Consider the following 20,976-nt stretch of genomic DNA (forward strand, 5'->3'; position numbering starts at 1 on the left):
TCTCAGGGGCTCCCCCTCTCTTCTCCAAATGAGGAACTAGATCAGGGCTCCTGAGTCTCTGAATTTCATAGACCAATGAAATATCATAAACCTAATTGAAGGAACCACACAGCTCACCAGAATGTTATTCCACTGAGTAAGAAATGTTAGAGAAAAAGAAAAACCAGGAACACAGCTACCATCTGCCGTCACCATTATTTCATGACAGGAAGGACACTTTAACCCAAAGAGCAAGAAGGGCATAGTCTCAGAATGAAGGCTGAGCCTTCCAACGGGATTCACTCCCCGGAATAAAAAGCTCAGTGCGTTGTCCTCACCCTCATTTTGCCCACAGCCCTGTGAACTTCGTGGTGACTGGATGACCCACAGCTGCATGTGGCCCGCCGAAGCCAGGACCAAGGGCCCAAGCCCAGCCAGAGACACCGTCAGGCGACTTCCAAAGGCATCTCTGGGACACTGCTGAGGGGCACCCAGGCCACAACGCTTCCCGGAGCCCCTTTTCCCTCCCTTCCCTCATCCCTGCAGCAGCTCCCACCTTCTTCTCCTCCAAACTCCCTGAAACACAGATCACTTCCGACTCTGGTCTTCAGGATGCTCGCTTCAAGACCACAATAGCACAAACCATGACGGTAACTCTAACAGGCCATTCTAGCTCAGAGTGAGTCAACCCGGGGCTGTCCAAGGCCGCTGTCTCACCATCACCGCTCAACTTCCCCTTCCGCCCACACCTGCTTCTTTCCCCTCCCTTCGCCAGGGGTTGATCCCATGCGCTCCTTAATAAACATCCTGCACTCTAAAGTCTGAACCAGAGTCATCTCCCAAGGGTACCCAACCTGCGCCATCACCTCAGCCCAGCCAGCCAGAACCCACGGGCGGCCTTCCCCTCCACTTCCCGGCGGAGGGAACTTCCCCCATACATGCTCGAGGAGCAAACTGGAGTCTTGACGCGTCCACAGGAGCTAAAGGAATTTAGAATGTTTTTCTGTTTTGACAAAGAGCAGCCTTCAAGGACATTGTTTAGCGATGAACTCAGCAGGCCAGCTCTGAGCGGCAAGGCTGATTGGTAAACCCTTTGTCCGGGGCGGGGCGGCCCCCACACTCGCCTTCCACGAGGCCACAAGCACATAGTTGGAAAGCCGCGCGAGCACATGATTTAAGGGGGAAATAAAACTCTTGGATTCCACAGCTCCAAAACATAATCCTCACATACACAGTGGAGGTGGCGGGACGCTGGGGGGAGGAAGAAAGGGTGCTATTTGGGGCTTCTCGGGCAGGTGACACAGTCTTGGGTGTCCCAGCCCTGCACTGGGCTTGCACCTGAAACTCAACAAATTCTGGCTGCCTGGAGTAGGAGGCAGAACCGCAAACAGAGAAGACTGCCCTGCGGTGACGTCCTTATTTCTATACATTCTACCTCCAAAACCCTGGTCAGTGGAGCATGAGACAAACAAGCCCCAAAGTTGAGTGGCTACCGCTGCTACCAAAAGGCATCAAAGGCAGAGGCCCTTCAGCAAAGGGCAGACATCCAAACAGAGGCTGGTGGCCCGATCCAGACAAGGAACAGGCCTCTGCCCCACGGCCTGGCCAGGGCTGGAGCCAGTTGTGTCTGAAGCTGACTCTGGGCGAGGCGAGGCCCGGGGCCCCACGGTACACATACCCACGGGAGGAGCAGGGGCCCCTGCAAGCAGCCCCTCCTCAAGGAACGGGGCTGGCTTCCCAGGAGACCAAGCACACACTTAGCCCAGCAGCCCAGCAGGGCCACCAATGCTGGTGACTGAGAAGCCCTCCTTGGCTTTAACGAGGGACACGCCCTGCCCTTCTGAGCCTGCCCGGCACGGGGCCCGTGCACAGGTGCACGAGTGTGTGTGTGCTTACACACGTCTGTCACACACACAATCACTCAGACACAGCATTGCAGCTTCAGGCACCACCCGACACACATGCACACAGTCAATGACCAAGAGTAGAGTCTGTGGGCAGCCCCTCGGGGTTTTCTGGAGCTCACAGAAGAGGCAGCGAGCCCTGCCCTTGTCCTTGCCCTTTGAGACAGTGGTTCTCAAAGTGAGGTCCCTGGACCAGCAGCACCAGAATCACCTGAGAACGTGTTAGAAATGCTTTGCGTCCTGCCTCGGCCAGCAGAGCCCTGAGCTGTCTGGGGGCCTCCCGCAGGGCTACAACTCCTTGACATGTTTTTTTTACCTGCCAGCTCCTGTGCTAAATAGACTTTACGTACGTTGTCTCATTAAAACTCACCAATATCTTGTGAGACGGGCACCGTACTGTTCCTATTGTTTTCAGATGGGAAAGTCGAAGCTGGGAAAGGTGAACAGACTTGCCTGGAGTCCTGGGGCTCCCAAGCCCGTGCCCCTAATCACATCCTAGATGCCGCTGAATGTAAACACCCTACCAAGGGCTGTGCCCCGCGTGCCTGGCCCCGCCGCTGCCACCTCCCATTTCCCCTGGGTCTCTCCCTGCCTCAGCAGCCAGTCCTAAATCTTCCCTCAAGATACAAGGCCGGGCCCTCCACGCAGGGGTGGGACGAAGGGCAGAAGGCAGCCCTACCTCGTGAGCAGAAAACACCTCCGCCAAGGCCCTCACCACCCAGCACGCCCCGCCCGGAGAGCAGCAGGGCGGCAACCACGGGCTGGCAGCCCTGCCTGCACCCCAACGCCTGGAGAGAGAGCCTGCTGTGCAGTTGACCTATGGAATCCAAAGACGGCTGCTGTGTGTGCGTCTGATCCAGAATGTTCCCTGAATTGCATTAGGAGGGACCTGGGTTTGAGTCCTGGCTTTATCACCAACTTACTGTGTGACCTGGGCTGGTCCCCTCTTGGAATCTGTTTTTCCATTTCTGCAGTGAAGGGGTTGACTGATGATCTATAAGGATGTTTCTTGCTCTGAAAGCATGTCTTGGATTCTAGATGTCCACACGACATTGGAGAAGTCTGGCCAGGACATGGAAGTGTAAAATGCCAACGGCTCTGGACCCGGCTCTCTGCTCAGCCTAACTCATCTCTGCTTGAGACTTGGGAGTGGCCCCCAGCTCCCCAGATGTGCCTGGCTTTGCACAGGAGTGCTTCCCTCGCTCCCCCATACTCATGCACCAAAAAGGATTTGTCTTCTACAGCATATCCGGCAGGGCACCAGGGCCTGGAAGGAGCCAAGGAGCTAGACTGTTGTCCCAGACCCAGAGGCAGCCATGGGAGCCTGTGCCATGGTGACTGACACCAACATCTCATCCGGCCTTGAGAGCAACACCATGGGCATCACAGCCTACTCCATGCCTGGCTGGCATCTGGCATTGTGGGCAGCAGCCTACCTGGCCCCGGTGCTGGTGGCTGTGATGGGCAAGGCTGCGGTTATCTGGATAATCCTGGCCCGTTGGAGGATGCGCACGGTCACCAACTACTTCACTGTCGACACGGCCCTGGCCGACCTCTGCACGGCCGCCTTCAGTGCCACCTTCAACTTCGTCTACGCCAGCCACAACATCTGGTACTTTGGCCGTGCCTTCTGCTACTTCCAGAACCTCTTCCCCATCACAGCCATGTTTGTCAGCATCTACTCCATGACCACCATCGCCGCCGACAGGCAAGAGGGGGCAGCTGCGGGGAGTCGGCTCGCTTTTCTGGGTTCACACAGGGCTGGTAACTTGCCCACAGTCACACAGCAAGTTAAGGGTAGAACCCAGTGAATTAGTTGCCTCCTAACCTGATCATGATCCTAAACTATGCATCTGGAAGACAGGGGACTGTGGAACCGAAGCAAATAAGGTTCAGGTTAGACACAAGGAAGAACTTTGCACTAGACGGCTGTTCAAGGCTACAGGGGAAGACCAACGGTGTTTTAGGGACCTTCTGAAGTGTTCTTCTCTGGAGTTGATCTTTGTTTTACTGAAAGGAAATTGCTTATATTGTCATCCTATTCCTAGATATATTATATGAGGGGAAATTTCAACACTGCACGCAGTTACTATATAATTAAGATGGGGCCAGTTACTTCCCTGATGCTGCTCTCTGGGGCTGCAGACTGTGACGTTCTGACGGGGATGGGGTGGGGGCAGGAGGGGTGGAGGAGTGATCAGTCGGCAGATCTGAAAGTCCCCTAAGACTTTCTTTTCATTCACTCAGGTATTTGGGGCACTGTTTCAGGCACTGGGGAATAAACACCAGTGGGAAAAGAGTCCCAGAATCATGGTCTCATGGAACTTCCATTTTAAAGGCTGGGTGGAGGGTGGGTAGTACGGACTGTAGAGGGCAGGGTGGGAGCCAGGAGACCAGGCAGGAGGACACTGAATAATAACCCAGGTGAGGAAGGATGGTGGCTCAGGTCAGGATGGTAATAATGGTGATTCGTCTATTCATTTCTTCATTCATTCTTATGTTCAATGCCTACTATGTACAGATACTGTTCTGGGCACTGGGGGAAGAAACAGACAAAGATGCCTGCCCTAGTGAGAATTTAAATAATAAACACAAGACTAAATAAATGATATGTTGTATTTTGAGGTCATGAGTGCTATGGAAAAATATCAGGAAGGGCATCCGAGGCACTAGGGTATGTGTGCTGGGGTAGGGCAGGTCGTAGTGTTAGATGGGCGTTAGGATCAGCTCTATTGTGAGAGTGGGATTTGAGCTGCGTCCTATCGTTCTGGCCTGGTCTCAGGGTTCAGATTAATCCCAGGGAGGGAGGCCCGGGGGTCACCTAGGACCAAAGCCGTCTCGGTGTATGTAGAGCAGTTCCTCCACGGCAGAAAGCTGGTGGGCAGCTGCTTTGGGCTTCGTGCAGGAGACCGTTGGGCTCTGTTAAGGTTTCTGAACAGAAGACAGGCTGTGTGGCTGGGGAACTCGGCAGGGCTGAGCTTCAGGACAAGGCCCCAGATGGACTGCCGGTGTGGCCACACCGCCCTCTTGTGGCCATCGAGAGCACATCCGCGCTCAGAGGGAGGCCATGTGGTGGAACGGGGTGGGGTGGGCTGGCGTGTAGGGTGCTAGTGTCCCACATGGCTGTGGGAGAGCACCAGCCCAGCTGGCTCTCTGCAGGTGGTCAGCCAGGGTGCAGGGAATGGGACTAGCAAATCTGGGCTGGTCTGACGGGAGGGCACCCACCACTCACACCGCCCTCTGCTCACAGGTACATGGCCATCGTCCACCCCTTCCAGCCACGGCTCTCGGTCCCCAGCACCAGAGCAGTAATTGCTGGCATCTGGCCGGTGGCCCCGGCCCTCGCCTTCCCCCACTGCTTCTACTGCCCATCACCATGGACCGGGGTACCACCAAGTGCGTGGTGGCCTGGCCCGAAGACAGCGGCGGCAAGATGCACCTTTTGTAAGGCCTGGGGGTGGGGGAGCATGGTGTGTGTGTGCACGCATGCATGCACATATGTGAACGTACACATGTGCAGTGTGTATGCGTGGGTGTGCACATGCGTCTGTGCGTGAACTGGGGATTATGTGAGTACAGTATCAACTAAAAGTAGCACTTACTATATGTCAGGTTTGGTCTAAGTACTTTACATATATGAACCCATTGGATCCTCCTAACAATATGGGTATGTATGTATTATTATTCCCATTTTTCAGATGAGGAAACTGAGGCACTAAAAAAAAACTAAGTAATGTGCCTAAGACCACACAGCTAGTAAGTGGTAAATCGAAGATTTAAATCCAGGCAGTCCTGCTTCAGAGCCCAATCTCCTCACCACTCTTACTTAAATAAGGGACATGTCAGGGTACCGAGACAGAAAGAAAGGGCAGGTGCCAGAGCCTGGGATGTTTTCAGGAGGAGCCTGGAGTGGACTTGACCTGAGGCAGGCACCGTGGGCTGGGGGATGGGGGAGAAAACAGAACTCAGGCGTGGTGCAGCTGCTGTGTGACACTGGGTAAGTCCTTTCCCTTTCTGGGAGTCAGTTTGCCCAGTTCTCACAGCGGGTGTGGCTTTGTCATCCCCAAGCACCGCGGGGGGGGGGGGGGCGGGGGTTGGTAGTAGAGGATAAAGAATTGGTTGAGGTTCTGGAGACAGTAGTTGGAGTCCTGCGCTGTCCCCTGCTGGCCGAGGACCCTTTGTAGTCACTTAACCTCTCTGACCCTTTGGCTCCTTCTCTCTTAAAGGGGATTAGTAAGAGAACCTTGCTCAGGGGTTGTTGCGAACACAGAAGAGAAAATGTACCTGACGCAACTTAGCACGGTGCCTGGCACAGAACCGGCGCCCAGGAGGTGGTAGTTTAAACGGGGAACAAACGAAAACAAACCTGGCAGATTTAGTCCAAGAAAAGCCCAGCTGCCCCAAGCCTGAGGATGTGCACGCTCTGAGCCCAGAGCCGCCAGAGCACAGCGACAGCTCAACTCCCTCTCCCGCCTCCTTTAACACTCCTCCCCCAACGCCCGCCCCTACCTGGTCTCCTCCCGTCCCGAGCACCAGACAGAAGAGCGCCACGCTGCGGCCTTCGGGGAAGGCGCCATTCCTCTGAGAAGGCTGTTCCTGGCAACTGCTGAGTTTCCCGGGAAACTGCTGCCCTGCGTCTCTGCCCTCGTTCCGTAGCCCACGCTCTCAGGATTCACGGCTCCAGGGGCGGAGTCTACGTAGGGACCCGCCCCCCTTCTTGGCTTTGGGAAGGGGCGGAGAGCAGAACATTTCCTGACTGGCCACTGCGGGGCGGTGTTTCTCCACCTTAACAGTGAGCTTTTCTCTCTGAGGTGCGGACCAGTAAGAATTTAGGGTACCAACCACCACCTTTCTGGGGATGGTGATTTCCGACTCTGCTCCAGGCAACAGGGGAAAACAGGAGGGCAGAGGTGGGCTAGGAAGGCTATACTTTGGTGCTACTTCGAATTCTGAGAGGATTTGGGGGAAAGCCTGGTTTCTCGTGTGTAAGAATATACTATTTGTTCTTGGGTTGGGGAGCTTCTGAGATTTAGACTGGGGGCTCCATCCGTACAGGCTCACATCCTGTGTGTGTAGGAATCTAGGAAAATGCACATGCGCTCCCCAAATCAAAATACAAAAAAGGCAGTCCAGGCTATGAGATTCTGGCAGGCCCTGGAAGATGGTTCCCAAAGCTCCTTGGCACTCCCTTTTGTGTGGGAACCTAGCCCAGAGTGAATTCCTATCCTGAACCGACCCACGAAAGAATGAGGCAACAGAAAGGCGTCGCTCATACTTGGGAAGGATGGTAGAGATTAACTCCTTGTTTTACAAATGGGGAAACAGACTGAGGGAGAGATCTGACTTGCCCAAGGTCATGCTTTAAATTAGAGGCTAGGCAAGAACCCAGTTCTTCCGACTCCACAGGGCTGACCCTCAGTGGAAGGCAAATCATTTGTGTGTTAAGTCCGTATAGAGCTGTTTCACAGGACACAGACTTCCTGTGCCCCTATGAGCCTCATTTTCCCGCTCTGGGTGCTGAGACAGGTGACCCCGCTGATCCTCAAGGTCTATCTATCTCAGACACTCTGCGACGTCACAATGAAGGTAAGGTACAAGGGCCTGGCACCTGGCTGCTGCTCTGCCCTCACCTGCTCCACAGTAGGACAGATGATGATCGGGGAGTCTAGGAGCCCCCAAACCTTTTGTAATTAGCATGCTTGCCAAAAGAGTAAGCAAGCCGAATTCTAAACTCGGGCTTTAGGGAAGACATTTGCTGGAGCCATCTACTCCCCTCCCTCCAGGTGTCAGTACCTCTTGAAAGGAACCCAGCAAGGCTGGCACACGGGGAGGAAAGGAGGGTCTTGGGTACACCTCTGTTCTCCTAGAAAAAGGTCACATGACAGGGCCAGGGGTCTTGGGTCCATTCACCGGATGCTCCTGCTTGGGCCTTGTCAGAGAGAGGCTACAGCATCGCTCAGAAACCAGAATGGGCAGCACGCATCTTTCCAAAAGGAAATGAGAAGGTCTCAACACAGCCCCGGGTGTCCTCCACGGGGACTGGATAAGCGCCATCAATGGTGCTCCGGGCCACTTGCTCACAGGTGGTGTGAAAGAGTATCTGCAGATGTGAGCCATGTTCCCAACCAAATGCGCACAGTCAGGAAGAGATGCTCCACTAGCACGTACAGTGTGGCCTGTCTCCACTGCCCCTTCCCTGCTAGGGATGTTGGTGCAGGATAGAACCATATCAACTCTAGGAAATCTACCTAGACAGACAGATGCAGATATAGAAGATACACATAATCTATCTAATACATATGTGCATATACATATACACATATATTACATGATTCTGGAAGAAATATTCCAAACCATTAACATTGGTGGGGGTGAGATACATAATTTTACTTCCTCCTTTGTGCTTAACGGCATTTTAAATTTTAAACAAATGTATTACTTGGTTAATTTTTTCGTTCCTATTTATTTCCTTGTTTGGTAACTTGTCTGTCACTTGGAAGGACTCAGAGCTAACACAGGTGTCCCTTTTGCAGCAGGGGAAACTCTCATTGGGCACATGTGCTAGCCAGTCTGCCCTTCTTTTTTTTTTTTACTTTTTTTTTTTTTTTCAAACCAAGCCCTTGGGAGGTGGCCCAGGGTAGCCCGCCAGGGACAGCTCAGGGGCGTCAGCAAGGTCCTGGGGATTGAGTGCTGGCGGATGCTGGAGTCGCCCCCAGGTCGCCCCGTGCCCAGTCCCTTGACTCTCCTTCCAGGTACCACCTCGAGGTGATCGCCCTCATTTACTTCCTGCCTCTCGTGGTGATGTTCGTCGCCTACAGTGTCATCGGTCTCACGCTCTGGAGACGCACTGTCCCAGGGTACGAGGTGCATGGCGCCAACTTGCGCCACCTGCAGGCCGAGAAGGTGAACTCCGGGAGCGGGGCCGGAAGTTTGGCCCCGCCTCGGGATCAGCCATTCCGGGCACGTCCCCTAGAGGGCGCCGCGGAGGATAGACTCCACCTGTAACTTGCCCTTGTCCCAAGTCCCTGGCCAGAACATTCACTCCTTCTTCCCGGGCGGGCGGACTTGCTTTGGTCTTTGGGCTGTGGCAGACACAGATTGCAGGGAGAGGGAGACCTCGGAACCCGTAGCAGGCATGGTCTCCTCTAAGGATGTGGTTAGGAACGAGAGCTCATCCACTCTCCAGGGAGGGGAGCTGCTCTGCTCTAAGGGGGATCCAAGACGCCTTTTAGAGGAGGTGGCCACCGAGCTGGGCTTTGAGGAGTGAGGACTTCAAAGGAAAGACAGCAGTGTGAACAGAGAGAGCAGCCTGAGCAAAAGCCCCGAGGTGGAAGGCCCAGGAGTGTCTGGGTAGCAGAAGCTCTACCGGCCTGAGCCTGTGGAGGTAGACAGGGCCTGCTTACTGAGGGCTTCTCAGGCTGGCATGAGACGTGCCTCGTGCTTCCCCTCGGGAAAACTGGGGCTTGGGGCTTCCAGGCTGAGGAGTGACCTGAGTCTCTCCTGGACCAGTTTGTGAAGACCATGGTGCTGGTGGTGGTGACATTTGCCATCTGCTGGCTGCCCTACCACCTCTACTTCATCCTGGGCGGCTTCCAGGAGGACATCTACTGCCACAAGTTCATCCAGCAGGTCTACCTGGCGCTCTTCTGGATGGCCATGAGCTCCACCATGTACAATCCCATCACTTATTGCTGCCTCAACCACAAGTGAGCCCTCACCCCAACCCCTCTCATCCTGGCCCCATCTGGACTCCCCTGCACAGCTCGAGCCTGTGCCTGTCCATCCCCGCCACCATGGGATTACCATCCTCCCAGGGAGCCCCCAGCACAGTCCTCCCTCGGGTCCAGGCCTAGCTCGCGCCCCACCTCCTCCCCAAAGCTTTGCCCCGTTGCCCAGGCCACAGCTCTCACGTTGGCCTGCCCCTGCTCTTTCTTCTGGGGGCTGCATCTGGGACAAGGAGAAGAACGGAGGGAGGAACAGAGAGATGGAGGGAGGGGAGAGAGGGAGAAGGACAGCAGAGAGGGCGGAAGGAAGGAGCCAGGTAAAGGAGGGAGGGACTGATGGTTTTAACAGCTTCCTACACTGAGGAAGAACTGAGGACTGTCCCTGGGCGAGGAGAACAGCGCCAACCGCAGCAGAACGAAGCACCCAACCTGAGGCCCGGGGCCAAGACTAGAGGGGGAGCAGGTTGCTCCCTGGAAGATCACAGAAGGGGCTTTCAGGGCAGCTAGGAAGTGACCTTGGCAGACACTGCCAGAAAGGAAGGAGCCAAGTTCTCACTTCCCCCCAACCCTTGTAGTTCTAGAGAAGTGTAGTCCCAGAGAGGGGCTGGCATTTGCTCAGGGGCACTTGCACAGGTGAGGAGGTGCTGGGCCAGGCAGGAGCCCCAGCCCAGGAGTCCTGCTTGCAGAGCAAGTCGTTCAGCCTCTCAGAAAGCCTTGACGGTGGAGCCAGGTAAGAGGAGATCAGAGGTGGACACTCAGTCCTGGCCTTAACGAGGCAATGATGTGGGTGAGGTTGGCCCTGGGCATCTTTTATCACCTCCCTGCCCACATGTCCACACCACTCATAATGCCGTAGGATCTTTGTTGCTCAGACATCCCACCCGGGGCAGGCCAGAAGGAAGTAAGAGACTGTACTTTTTTTTTTTTTTTTTTTTTGACTATTTAATGGCTGCCAGAACCCTCCATTTGTCTCCTGAGAGGCAAATATATAATGGGAGGGAGGTGTTATCCCCATTTTACAGATGAGGAAACTGAGCCTCCAAAAGGAAGACTCTCCTAAACTCATAAAGCAGGAATTCCATGTGTCTCCAAGGCCTGTAATCTCATCCCCGCATCACACATTTCTCTTGCATGCGGTTGTAGGAGTGCGAACTTGGAGACAGGGACTGTCACATCAGGGAGGGGGCTCCCAGCCTTCTGTGCCTGTGCACTGGTCACTCTCCCGCTACCCAAAGACACAGTCCCTGGGAGTCTGAACACCCCAGGGCTTTACAACTTCTGAATCATTCAGTATTTGATGACAATAGCTCTGAAGACTGGTGTTCCTGGCGGAATTTTCATTCTTCCGCAAAACGTTCACCAGTGGCTCTGTGTGCCCAGCACTGTTCCAGGCCCCTTGGGACACCCTGGGGAACAAAAACAGTGATCACTATCCTCGGGGAGCTGACCCTCTAGTGGGGAGGTGGAGGTAGACAATAAGCAAATGTAATGAGTAAATATACATTGTGTATTAGGTGATACATCCTATAGAAAAAAGAAAAAGTAGAGCTGGGTAAGAGAGGACAGGAGGCGCCGGGGGAAGTAATGGGCATCAGGGTTGTGATTTTACGGGATGGTCAGGGTAGGCTTTACTGAGGGGTCTTTTGAGCAGACTTGAGGACTGAGTGGGCCCTGTAGGTGTCTGGACAAGAATTCCAGGCAGAGGGAACAGCCAAAGCAAGGGCCCTGCGGTCAAGGTAAGGACCTGGGCTGGTTCTCTGACATGAGGAGCCCTGCAGTGTTCTGAGCGGGGGAAACACATGCTCTGATTCCCTTTGAAAAGAATCAGTCTTGCAGCTGTGTTGGAACTGGACCACAGAGGGGCAAGGTGGGGGAGGCAGGGAGATGGTTAGGCAGGTGCAATAAGCCAGGCGAGAGATGGTGGGTTTAGACATGTGACAAGTGGTCAGAGTCCGGAGATCGCTAAGGTAGAGCCAACAGAATTTGATGGGGAGGGAGTCAAGGATGACCCCAGGTGTCTGGCCTGAACTAGTGGAAGGACAGAGTGGTTGGTTGTCAGGAACTGAGACGAGGACGACTAGGGGGGTGTGGGGGGAAAAGGGTGGGGAGCTCGGGTTGGGACATGCTGAGTGTGGGCAGAGGCCATGAAGCTCCCATAATAAAGGCATTTATTGGGCTGCACCACGGAACCTTCAGAGCTACAGCGGGAGGAACCAAAATCGGGCCTGCTCTTCTGAAACTCGGAACCCTGCATCTCCGGGAACAGACCATATAGTTCTTTCCCTCCCTCCGCATCACACAGGGTCTCATCTGTTTCCGCCGGCTCTTTCTCACTTCTTCCAGTCACTCTTTGCTTCCTCTGATCTCCAATTTACAGGTGGACCCTCTTTGCTAGCTTGGGGAAAGTTGTCTATTTTTTAAGCAAATGTACTAAAACTTGGTAGTTCCATGTGTATATTTTCTTTCAAAGCATCCGTATTCTACCCAACATCGCCAAAGCCCCAAGTTTTTAAGACTCCTCTTTGCATACTCCCTTAGAAGTCAGTTAACAAGTCGAACAAGAAAATCTGTTGTCTTTATGACCGAACTTGGTTTATTTTTGTTTGTTTGTAATAACAAACGGTCTCATTCGGCTCACTTCAGTCCTTGGACTTAGCTCCAGATTACTTCTGGTTGTTTCCCAAAACCAAATCCACTAAAGAACGTGTCTCCCCAGAGACCCTGAGCTCTTAGGAGCGAGGCAGCGACTTTTCTCTGGAGGAGAGATCGGCTGCTGGAGGTGGGAGCAGCCACAGGACAGTTCCCATAACTGCCGCCCTCGCTCCGTTGCTCAAGATGACCCTCCATCCCCCAGGTTTCGCTCTGGATTCCGGCCTGCTTACCGTTGCTACCCACGGGTCACGCCAACTGAGGAGGACAAGACTGAGCTGACTCACACCTCATCCCTTTCCACAAGGGTCAACAGGTGTCACACTAAAGAGACTTTGTTCATGGCTGGGGATGTGGCCCCCTCTGGGGCTGCCAATGGGCAGGCTGGAAGTCTGCAAGCTGAAGGGTCTGCTGACCCCTGAACCCTTGTGCCTGGCTGCAGGGGGAGGCTTAGCACCCTGGAGAAGTAGCCAGAGAGACTCTCTACATCAGAGAGTTTGGCCCATGCCTCACCCTTCAGTACATCAATGGAAAAACAAGATGGGGCCAGGAACTCTGCAGTGGGTGCTGACTCTCCCAGCCGCCCCTCTGACAGTGCTTCAGGGCATCCAATAAGTCAAAGAAGACAGTGTGAGCTAACATTTATCTAATCCGGGAGTTGCAAGCTCGAATGCCTCCCTGGGGCATACAACATGAGTAAACCGAATCCAGTATAAAAGAAAAACTGTAGATATAATGATAAAAGGTAAGTGACTTCCTTCCGGTGTTGGGGCAAAGGAAGGGTGGGGACTGTGGCAAACTGGAGAGCACAGTAATGCAAAGGGGACGACAGCCGATCAGCTCTGGACAGATGCTGCCACGTGGCTGGGAGCCCAGTGTTGCCAGATCCTCCAAACCTTTCGAGAGAAGCCAGAAATCCAAACCTGTGAAACTTCCAGGTTTGTTCAATTGAGCTCCCGTTTTTATAAATGTTGCATAAACCAAACAAAACACACCCATCGGCAGCACCCAACCATGACACTGACCTATTCTTAGGCTAAAGACACATGGAAAGAAGCTTCTTGTTTTGCAAAGCCCCTAACCTGTGAGCCAATCCAGGGCTTCTCTGCCTTAGCATCTAAGAACCCAGATCCACCCTAGTGTAGACGGTGGTTAAAAGGAGCCTCAGGGGGCTTCCCTGGTGGCGCAGCGGTTGAGAATCTGCCTGCCAATGCAGGGGACACGGGTTCGAGCCCTGGTCTGGGAAGATCCCACATGCCGCGGAGCAACTAGGCCCGTGAGCTACAACTACTGAGCCTGCGTGTCTGGAGCCTGTGCTCCGCAACGAGAGGCCGCGACAGTGAGAGGCCCGCGCACCACGATGAAGAGTGGCCCCCGCTTGCCACAACTAGAGAAAGCCCTCGCACAGAAACGAAGACCCAACACAGCCAAAAAAATTAATTAATTAATTTTAAAAAAGGAGCCTCCGCTGGGTGGCCTCAGACAAGTCACAACGACCTTCAGCTCCTTTCCCTTTCAATGGCAAAACTACCTCACAGGGATGCTGTGAGGACGATGGGAGTGATGCCTATAAACTGGCAGGCCCAACACAGGTTAAGTGCTTCATAAACAGCAGCTGGGACTTTTATTACCACCAGGCAGCCGTTTGACCTGAATTCCGCAAGTCAGCAACACAGCCTTCACCCTTACTTCTGCTCAAGGAGGTGGCAGGCAGAGAACACCCACCGTCCCATCTCCCAGAAAGCTCCAGGCCCAGCCCAGTCCACACCTCACCCTGCTTGCTGACTCACCCTTCCCACCTCACGGCCCCTCCAGAAGCATCACGTAACACTGTAAGTGCACACCTGGACTTCAATGTTATCTGTGTTCTCCACAAGATCACTGTGTCATAGGCACCGGCAGTGACAAATAACGGGACTCTGGTCTCACCACACCAAGGGAGCATGCAGTCAGTCCTGGGAAAAGCCACCAGAGGTGTGGTCATGGCCTGGGAGACTCACATCGCACCTCAATCACACGGTACCAGAATGGGGACTGATGTGGGGTCCACAGACAGGCTGGGGGAGAACCCCAAACGGCAGCCACAGAGTGGAAGAGCACCTCAAGACTGCGGTGGGGCAGGGATGACAGGGTCAGACAAAGGCCCACAGAAGGGGTTCGTCTATGATGGGGGTTGGGGAGAGGACAGCAACCCTGCTACCCTGGGCTGCTGCAAGGCCTCATCTGCTCAGGGAAGGGGATCTCTTCATCCATCGTCCTGGAGTTGGCAGAGAGGGTCATGAGGGCAGGACCCACGCTAGCACAGCAGGAGGGAGGGCCAGTGTTGCCCTGTCCTCTCATGGGGCTTCCAACAGCCCCCGCAAGCCAAGCTGACTTTTCCTTTGTTCCAACTACAAGTGAGGAAGCCAGGCTATTGGAAGACGGGGGCCTTCCATCCCTTTACCTTCTGAGAGGTGTCGAGGCGGGGGCTGCAGGAGTCCCTCCCTGCGGTAGGCCCCCGGGGCTGGAGCAGGGAAGTGGAAGGGCAGGTGCTAGAAGAAGGGGATAGGCTACTTCTTGACCCTCTGCAGGGAGAGTACAGAAGTCCTCAAGCCAAAAGAAGGCTGCACGCTGAAGAACACAGCCTTCATTTCAAACTCTGCCCTGACCCAGAAGGCCACGAGACCCCCCAGGGTTTGGTTTCTGCCACATCCCCTGATGTCCTCCCCACTCCCCAACCATTAAGCGTCACTCGGGTCTTTGAATTGGTACAAAGTTTACTAGGTCATACAACATGGCTCACAAAAGCGATGGGAAATTCCAATGAGCGTACTGTTTCTTGATTGGTTCGTTTTACCCAAACGGAGACAAGACACTTTCCCGCAGGACTGCCCACCTCCCCTCCCCGAGACAGACAGGATGCAAGACTGTCACAATGTGGCTAGGACCAGTTCCACGGACACACAGTTCAGTGGCATTGACACGCCCTGATGGGACACCAGACAGCGATGGGTGCGGGGCCGGGAGGAAGCGGCAGCTGATGCACCCGTGGGAGGAGTCCCGGCAGTGTCTGCTGGTGAAAATACATTGCACACGGGGGACACATCCCCAAGGACGGGCTGCGGAGGCCCATAAGGCCTGTCAGATGGTGTGACTTTTCATTTTGAGCCAATAAATAACTGTTGGACTAATGCATAAGTTAGAAACGGACGCCACTAAACTTCACATGTGGGGAACGTACGACCAGGTTGAAGTCAAATCATGCAAAGTGGCAGGGCAGGTGAGGAGGGATCTGGAGGTCAGGGAGATTACCAACAGCACACACTCTATTTTGTACCCTACGTTACGCGCCATTACTTGGCTTCTGTTTTCCTCCCCGCGGTGGTGCTGGCGGGCTTTGGTGCCGGCGTCTCCCAGCACAGCTCGCTGGGCAGAACAGGGGGGCGCTGCTTGAAGAGAGAAGTGCTGGAAGGGCAGCAGGCTGGGGGGTCCAGGACTCTTAGCTGCTCGTTTCTTGCCGGAGCCGAACGCCCACTGCCGTGATGAGGGCGGCTCCCTTGCCGCTACCGTCTTCGGATAAGAGGAAGGACACGTTACACTTTGGTGACAGTTCCTTCACGGTTTGGTGCATGATTCTGGAGAAACTAAAAAGGACAAAAGTAGAGAAGGGTAGGTAGAGGAATATGAGGAGAGACGCCGGACCCACCTGAAGACGCTGAAGCACCCTAACAATGAGGAGGGAAGCGAGCTGGGAGGGGCTGCTTGGAAGCAGCTGCGGCTTATTGAGAACATCTGGGAGAAAGTGGGTTTACAGCCAGTCCTGTTACAATTTGCAGCAGGGAGGCCGGAGAATCCGAAACCAGCTGCTCTGTACACCTTCTGAGGGCTAAGGCATGAGTAACACACCCAGACGGCTCCCATCCTCAAAGCCTGAGGCTCCGACGGGACCGAAAACCAAGAAGGGGTGCTGGGACCTGGGTGTGGACCACTGAGGTGGGCCAAGCTGGTCCGGCACTGGGTCAGCTCAGCAGGCTGCATGGAAACGAACGTCACCCACCCCCAGCTGCAGTCCTCTGAGAGGACTCCACCCCCAACCCAGCACCTGAAGCTAAGAGAGGGAGCCCCCCCACCCCCATGAACTATAATCTGTAAATGAGAGGTGACTCTGGGTTCTTGCATTTTGTGCTGAAAATGCGATAGCGCCAGGCCGCGGATGCTCAGGGCAGTGGCGCCCCTAGAGGAAATACTGACTGCCCTTTGCTGAATTCCTCCTAGGTGTCCCACACTTTATACATGTGATGTCCGGCCTGCCGGTGGTCATTTTCCCATGAAGAGGAGACTGGGCAGAGATGAAGCCACTGAGCACAGCTCCTACACGGTGGTACCAAGATTAAAACCAAGCATGTCCACGTGCGGCTCCAAAGCCTAGCTCTAAACCACAGGGACAACGAGGACAGCTATGAAGGTGGAGAGACAGAGGTTGGGGTGGAGCCCAACAGATGCTTTCATCCCAAGCCACGGCCATGACGCAGGCAGGCAACGCCTACACTGAGTTGGGTGAGGTTGCTTTTAAGTGGAGTGAGCGGCCCAGTTTACTGGGGACGGTCCCAGTGTGATTATTAGTAGCACCCTCTTGATTGGCAAAAGTACCTCCATTTCGACAATAATATGGTCGCTCTATTCATAAGAGCCAAGCTTTGGGATGTGTGGTAGATCAAAGAGCAGATGGGCTCACTTCTCCTCCTCCAGCATATGGGGTGCTGGACACCCGACCAAAACGTCAGGGAGGTCACATCCCACCCGCCTCCCTGCTACAAAGCCCAGGGCCAAAACCGCTCCTGCCTTCCAAGGCTCTTGACAAACTGATTTAGCAGGTGGACAAGACAGTGGGCCCCTTCCCCTTTCCTTCACTCCCTCTTCCCGCTTACCAAACACAGCCTCCCGGCCAGGCTGATGGGTAAGTGGACACCCACCCTTACCTCCTTTCCTGCTCCCCACCTGGATGAGAGAGGCCCAGGAGGAGGGGAAAGCAGGAAATGCCAGGCCACAGGTGTGAGCTGGCCAAGTGAAGCTGCTTCTCCACCTCCCCAGGCATCCCAGGTAAATTTCAGAGCAGCTCATTTCCTCGTCCCAGACAAGCCCCACCCTGACCACACAGCCTGCAGGTTGGCTGTGTCCTGGTGAGGAATTTTCCTGGTGGGAATCACATCCTGATGTCCCATAGCCATAAAGGGGCCTTGCCTGCCCAGGAAGCTCTGCCCATCCCCACCGGAAGCCCCACTCACTGCGGATGAAGCTTGTAGAGCGTCCCGTCCACGCCCACAGTCACGTTGAGGTGGTCCAGCCCCCTGTTCTCACGGATCTTGTCCACCACGGCAGCCATGCCCGCGCCACACAGCTGTGCGGCCCTCTTGGACACTACCCCGCACACGGTCTTCACAAGGATGCTGTCGTCGCATGTGCTGTTCAGGCCAAGCTGCTGGAGGATGGCCCGGACCTGCAGCAGCGCTAATCGGTCACTGAGGGGGACAAAAGCCAGGAGGCTGGATGAAGCAGGACCCACGAGAGCAGCACAGAAGCCACCGACTCCAAAGGAGCCGGCCCCAAATCACTGCACTTATCCATGAAAAGGGTCGTGGGGTTTTCTCTCCCCTTGAAAATAACATTTACTTGTCTATGTTTTTTAATGATCCCCAAAGTATTACATGTTAAGTTGTAGAAAAACTAGCAAATCTAGAAAAATAAAAATTGGAAAATTAAAACCATCTACAATCCCAACACTGGGGAAAATACTATTAACGTTTAAATATATTTCCTTCCAATCTATTTTTCTTGGATATCATTAAACAATGTCTTTGTCCTGATATGTGAATAGGCTTGTTCTTTATTTATTTTAAAATTTTTGTTTTATATTGCAGTGTAGTTGATTAACAATGTTGCAGGCTTGTCCTTTATATATGGTTTTCTTTCTTGCTGTTTTTCATGCTTCATACATCTGAGCAAGTTCCCACCTCCTTATCTGAGACCAAGATTGGTAAAAGCTGCCATAGTAGTCTATTCTGGGGATGACCATAATTTATTTAGCCAGTCTAGAGAAATTTAAGTTGTTTGCAATTTTCTGCTAATATAAAGTAACACTCTGATGCTGTTCCTGTTGGTGCAAGTCAGATTTTCCCCTTAGGATACATTTCTCGGTCAAAGGGTTTTTGATACATATTGCCAAGTGCCTTTCTGAAAGTTATATCAATTTACTGTCTCTAACAGAGTATTTGGCCTTACTTGTCCCCAGTGGAAAGGGGCTTCCCTGGTGGCACAGTGGTTAAGAATCCGCCTGCCAATGCAGGCGACACGGGTTCGAGCCCTGGTCAGGGAAGATCCCACATGCCGCGGAGCAACTAAGCCCATGCGCCACAACAACTGAGCCTGCGCTCTAGAGCCCGCGAGCCACTACTGAGCCCACGTGCCACGACTACTGAAGCCCACACACCTAGAGCCCGTCCTCCGCAACAAGAGAAGCCACTGCAACGAGAAGCCCGCGCACCACAATGAGGAGTAGCCCCCGCTCGCCTCAACTAGAGAAAGCCCGTGCACAGCAACGAAGACCCAACACAGCCAAAAATAAAAATAAATAAAAGAAGTAAATTTTTCTTTTTTTTTGTATGTACGTGGGCCTCTCACTGCTGTGGCCTCTCCCGTTGCGGAGCACAGGCTCCAGATGCACAGGCTCAGCGGCCATGGCTCACGGGCCCAGCCGCTCCACGGCATGTGGGATCTTCCCAGACCGGGGCACGAACCTGTGTCCCCTGCATCAGCAGGCAGACTCTCAACCACTGCACCACCAGGGAAGCCCAATAAATTTTTTTAAAAATTAAAAACACTGGACAATTTGGTAAGAATGGCATCACACTGGTTTAATCTGTGCTCCTCTCTATTAGTGAGGATTACTGTTTTTGTTTTTGTTTACTGGCCATATGAACTACCTTATACCAAAACTCTTTGTTCTCCTGAGATATTTGTCTCCTCATTAAACTGAAAGAGTTGACAATGACTGATGATGAACACAACAGCAGTGGTAAGAACAGTCAGCCTTTTCTGAGGACTTACTATGTGACACGTGCTTTACATACATCACCTTATTCCTCCTCCTAACAGCCAACTGATCCATGTATGATTATTCCCATTTTAAAGATGCGGAAATTGAAGCTCGGAGAGATCGAGTAACTCACCCAAAGCTCACAGCCAATGGGGTAGAGCAGGTGTCAAGACCAGACCTGCCAAAGCTCTTGCCCACCATGCCATGCTCTGCATCTTGCATATATAATGCAAATGTTTTCCTTAGTTTTCTGTTTGTCTTTTAAGCTTGATGACTGATTTTGTTTTTATCTTATAGAATTATGCAGCTAAATTTGGCATTTTTTTATGATCTCTTCCTTTGCTATTACACTTGAAAGGACCTTCCCCAGCACTTCACACCCATCAGGATAGCTATTATTAAAAGAAAAACAAAAACAGAAGAGAATAAGTGTTGGCGAAGATGTGGAGAAGTCGGAGCCCTTGTATATACTGTTGGTGGGATGTTAAAATGGTACAGCCACTGTGGAAAACAGGATGGCAGTTCCTCCAAATAAATAAATAAGTAAAATAATTATGTGATTCAGCAATTCCACTTTTGGGTATACATCCCAAAGAATTGAAAGCAGGGACTCGATTGTGTATTTGTACACTCATGTTCACAACAGCATTATTCACAACAGACAACAGGTGGAAGCAACCCAAGTGTCCACGGATGGATGAATGGATAAACAAAATGTAGTGTATACATACAGAGAATTATTCAGCCTTAAAAAGCAAGGAAATTCTGACACATGCTACAACATGGATGCACCTTGGAGACATTATGCTAAGTGCAATAAGCCAGATGTGAAAGGACAAATGCTGTATGATTCCACTTACATGAAGTCACTAGAGGAGTCAAATTCATAGACACAGAAGGTAGAAAGGTGGTTGCCAGGGGCTGGGGGGAGGCAGGAAATGGGGAGTTAGTGTTTAACGGGGACAAAATTTCAGTTCGGGATGATGAAAAAGTTCTAGAGATGGATGGTGACGATGGCTGAACAACAATGTGAATGTACTTAATGCCACTGAACTGCCCACTTCCAAAATGGTAACGATGGTAAATTTAATGTTATATATTATCTACCACAATAAAAGAATGTTAACAAGAAATATTCACTGGGGCTTCCCTGGTAGCGAAGTGGTTGAGAGTCCGCCTGCCGATGCAGGGGACACGGGTTCATGCCCCGGTCCGGGAGGATCCTACATGCTGCAGGGCGGCTGGGTCCATGAGCCATGGCCGCTGGGCCTGCACGTCTGGAGCCTGTGCTCCGCAACGGGAGAGGCCACAGCAGTGAGAGGCCCACATACCGCCAAAAAAAAAAAAAAAGAAAAGAAATATTCACTGATATTTTCTTCTCATTCTTCTCTGGCTCCTATTTTCCACACTTGGCCCCTGGGTGAACTTAGAATGAGGAGAGAAAGCAGTGGGGAGCTTGGTTCCCTATCATGGTGACCCCCCCGCTGCAGCTGTGAAATGCCATCACTCCACGTGCCCAAGTCCTCCAGGGTCAGTGCCGCAGGGCCCCTGTCTGCAGCTAGCACTTCACCGCGTGGGTTCTGGTGGGCAGTGAGCTCTACCTGAAGGTTACAGACACAGGCCTCGGCGAAAGCGAGGGGCAGACCCG

The 20,976-nt window shown here is 53.1% G+C and overlaps 2 protein-coding genes across 2 annotated transcripts in view; one reads left to right on the forward strand and one right to left on the reverse strand.

The window, feature by feature from the left end:
• The first annotated feature begins 3,199 nt into the window (after positions 1-3,199).
• TACR2 (tachykinin receptor 2) lies at positions 3,200-12,790 on the forward strand. Its single transcript, XM_060034877.1, is given in 6 exon segments — positions 3,200-3,591; positions 5,134-5,246; positions 5,249-5,327; positions 8,636-8,786; positions 9,393-9,589; positions 12,462-12,790. Coding segments are annotated over 6 exon segments (1,149 nt in total). The 3' UTR covers positions 12,679-12,790.
• Positions 12,791-14,967: 2,177 nt separating this feature from the next.
• Positions 14,968-20,976, reverse strand: part of HK1 (hexokinase 1) — a 70,703-nt gene continuing 64,694 nt past the window's right edge. Inside the window, exons 17-18 of the mRNA XM_060034879.1 lie at positions 17,521-17,754; positions 14,968-15,879 (exon numbers count right to left, since the gene is read on the reverse strand). Coding sequence (XP_059890862.1) covers positions 15,735-15,879; positions 17,521-17,754 — 379 coding nt within the window. The 3' untranslated portion in view covers positions 14,968-15,734. The remainder of the gene's footprint in view (positions 15,880-17,520; positions 17,755-20,976) is intronic.

The sequence above is a fragment of the Delphinus delphis genome, chromosome 16, assembly GCF_949987515.2.
Source record: "Delphinus delphis chromosome 16, mDelDel1.2, whole genome shotgun sequence".
Lineage (NCBI taxonomy): Eukaryota > Metazoa > Chordata > Mammalia > Artiodactyla > Delphinidae > Delphinus > Delphinus delphis.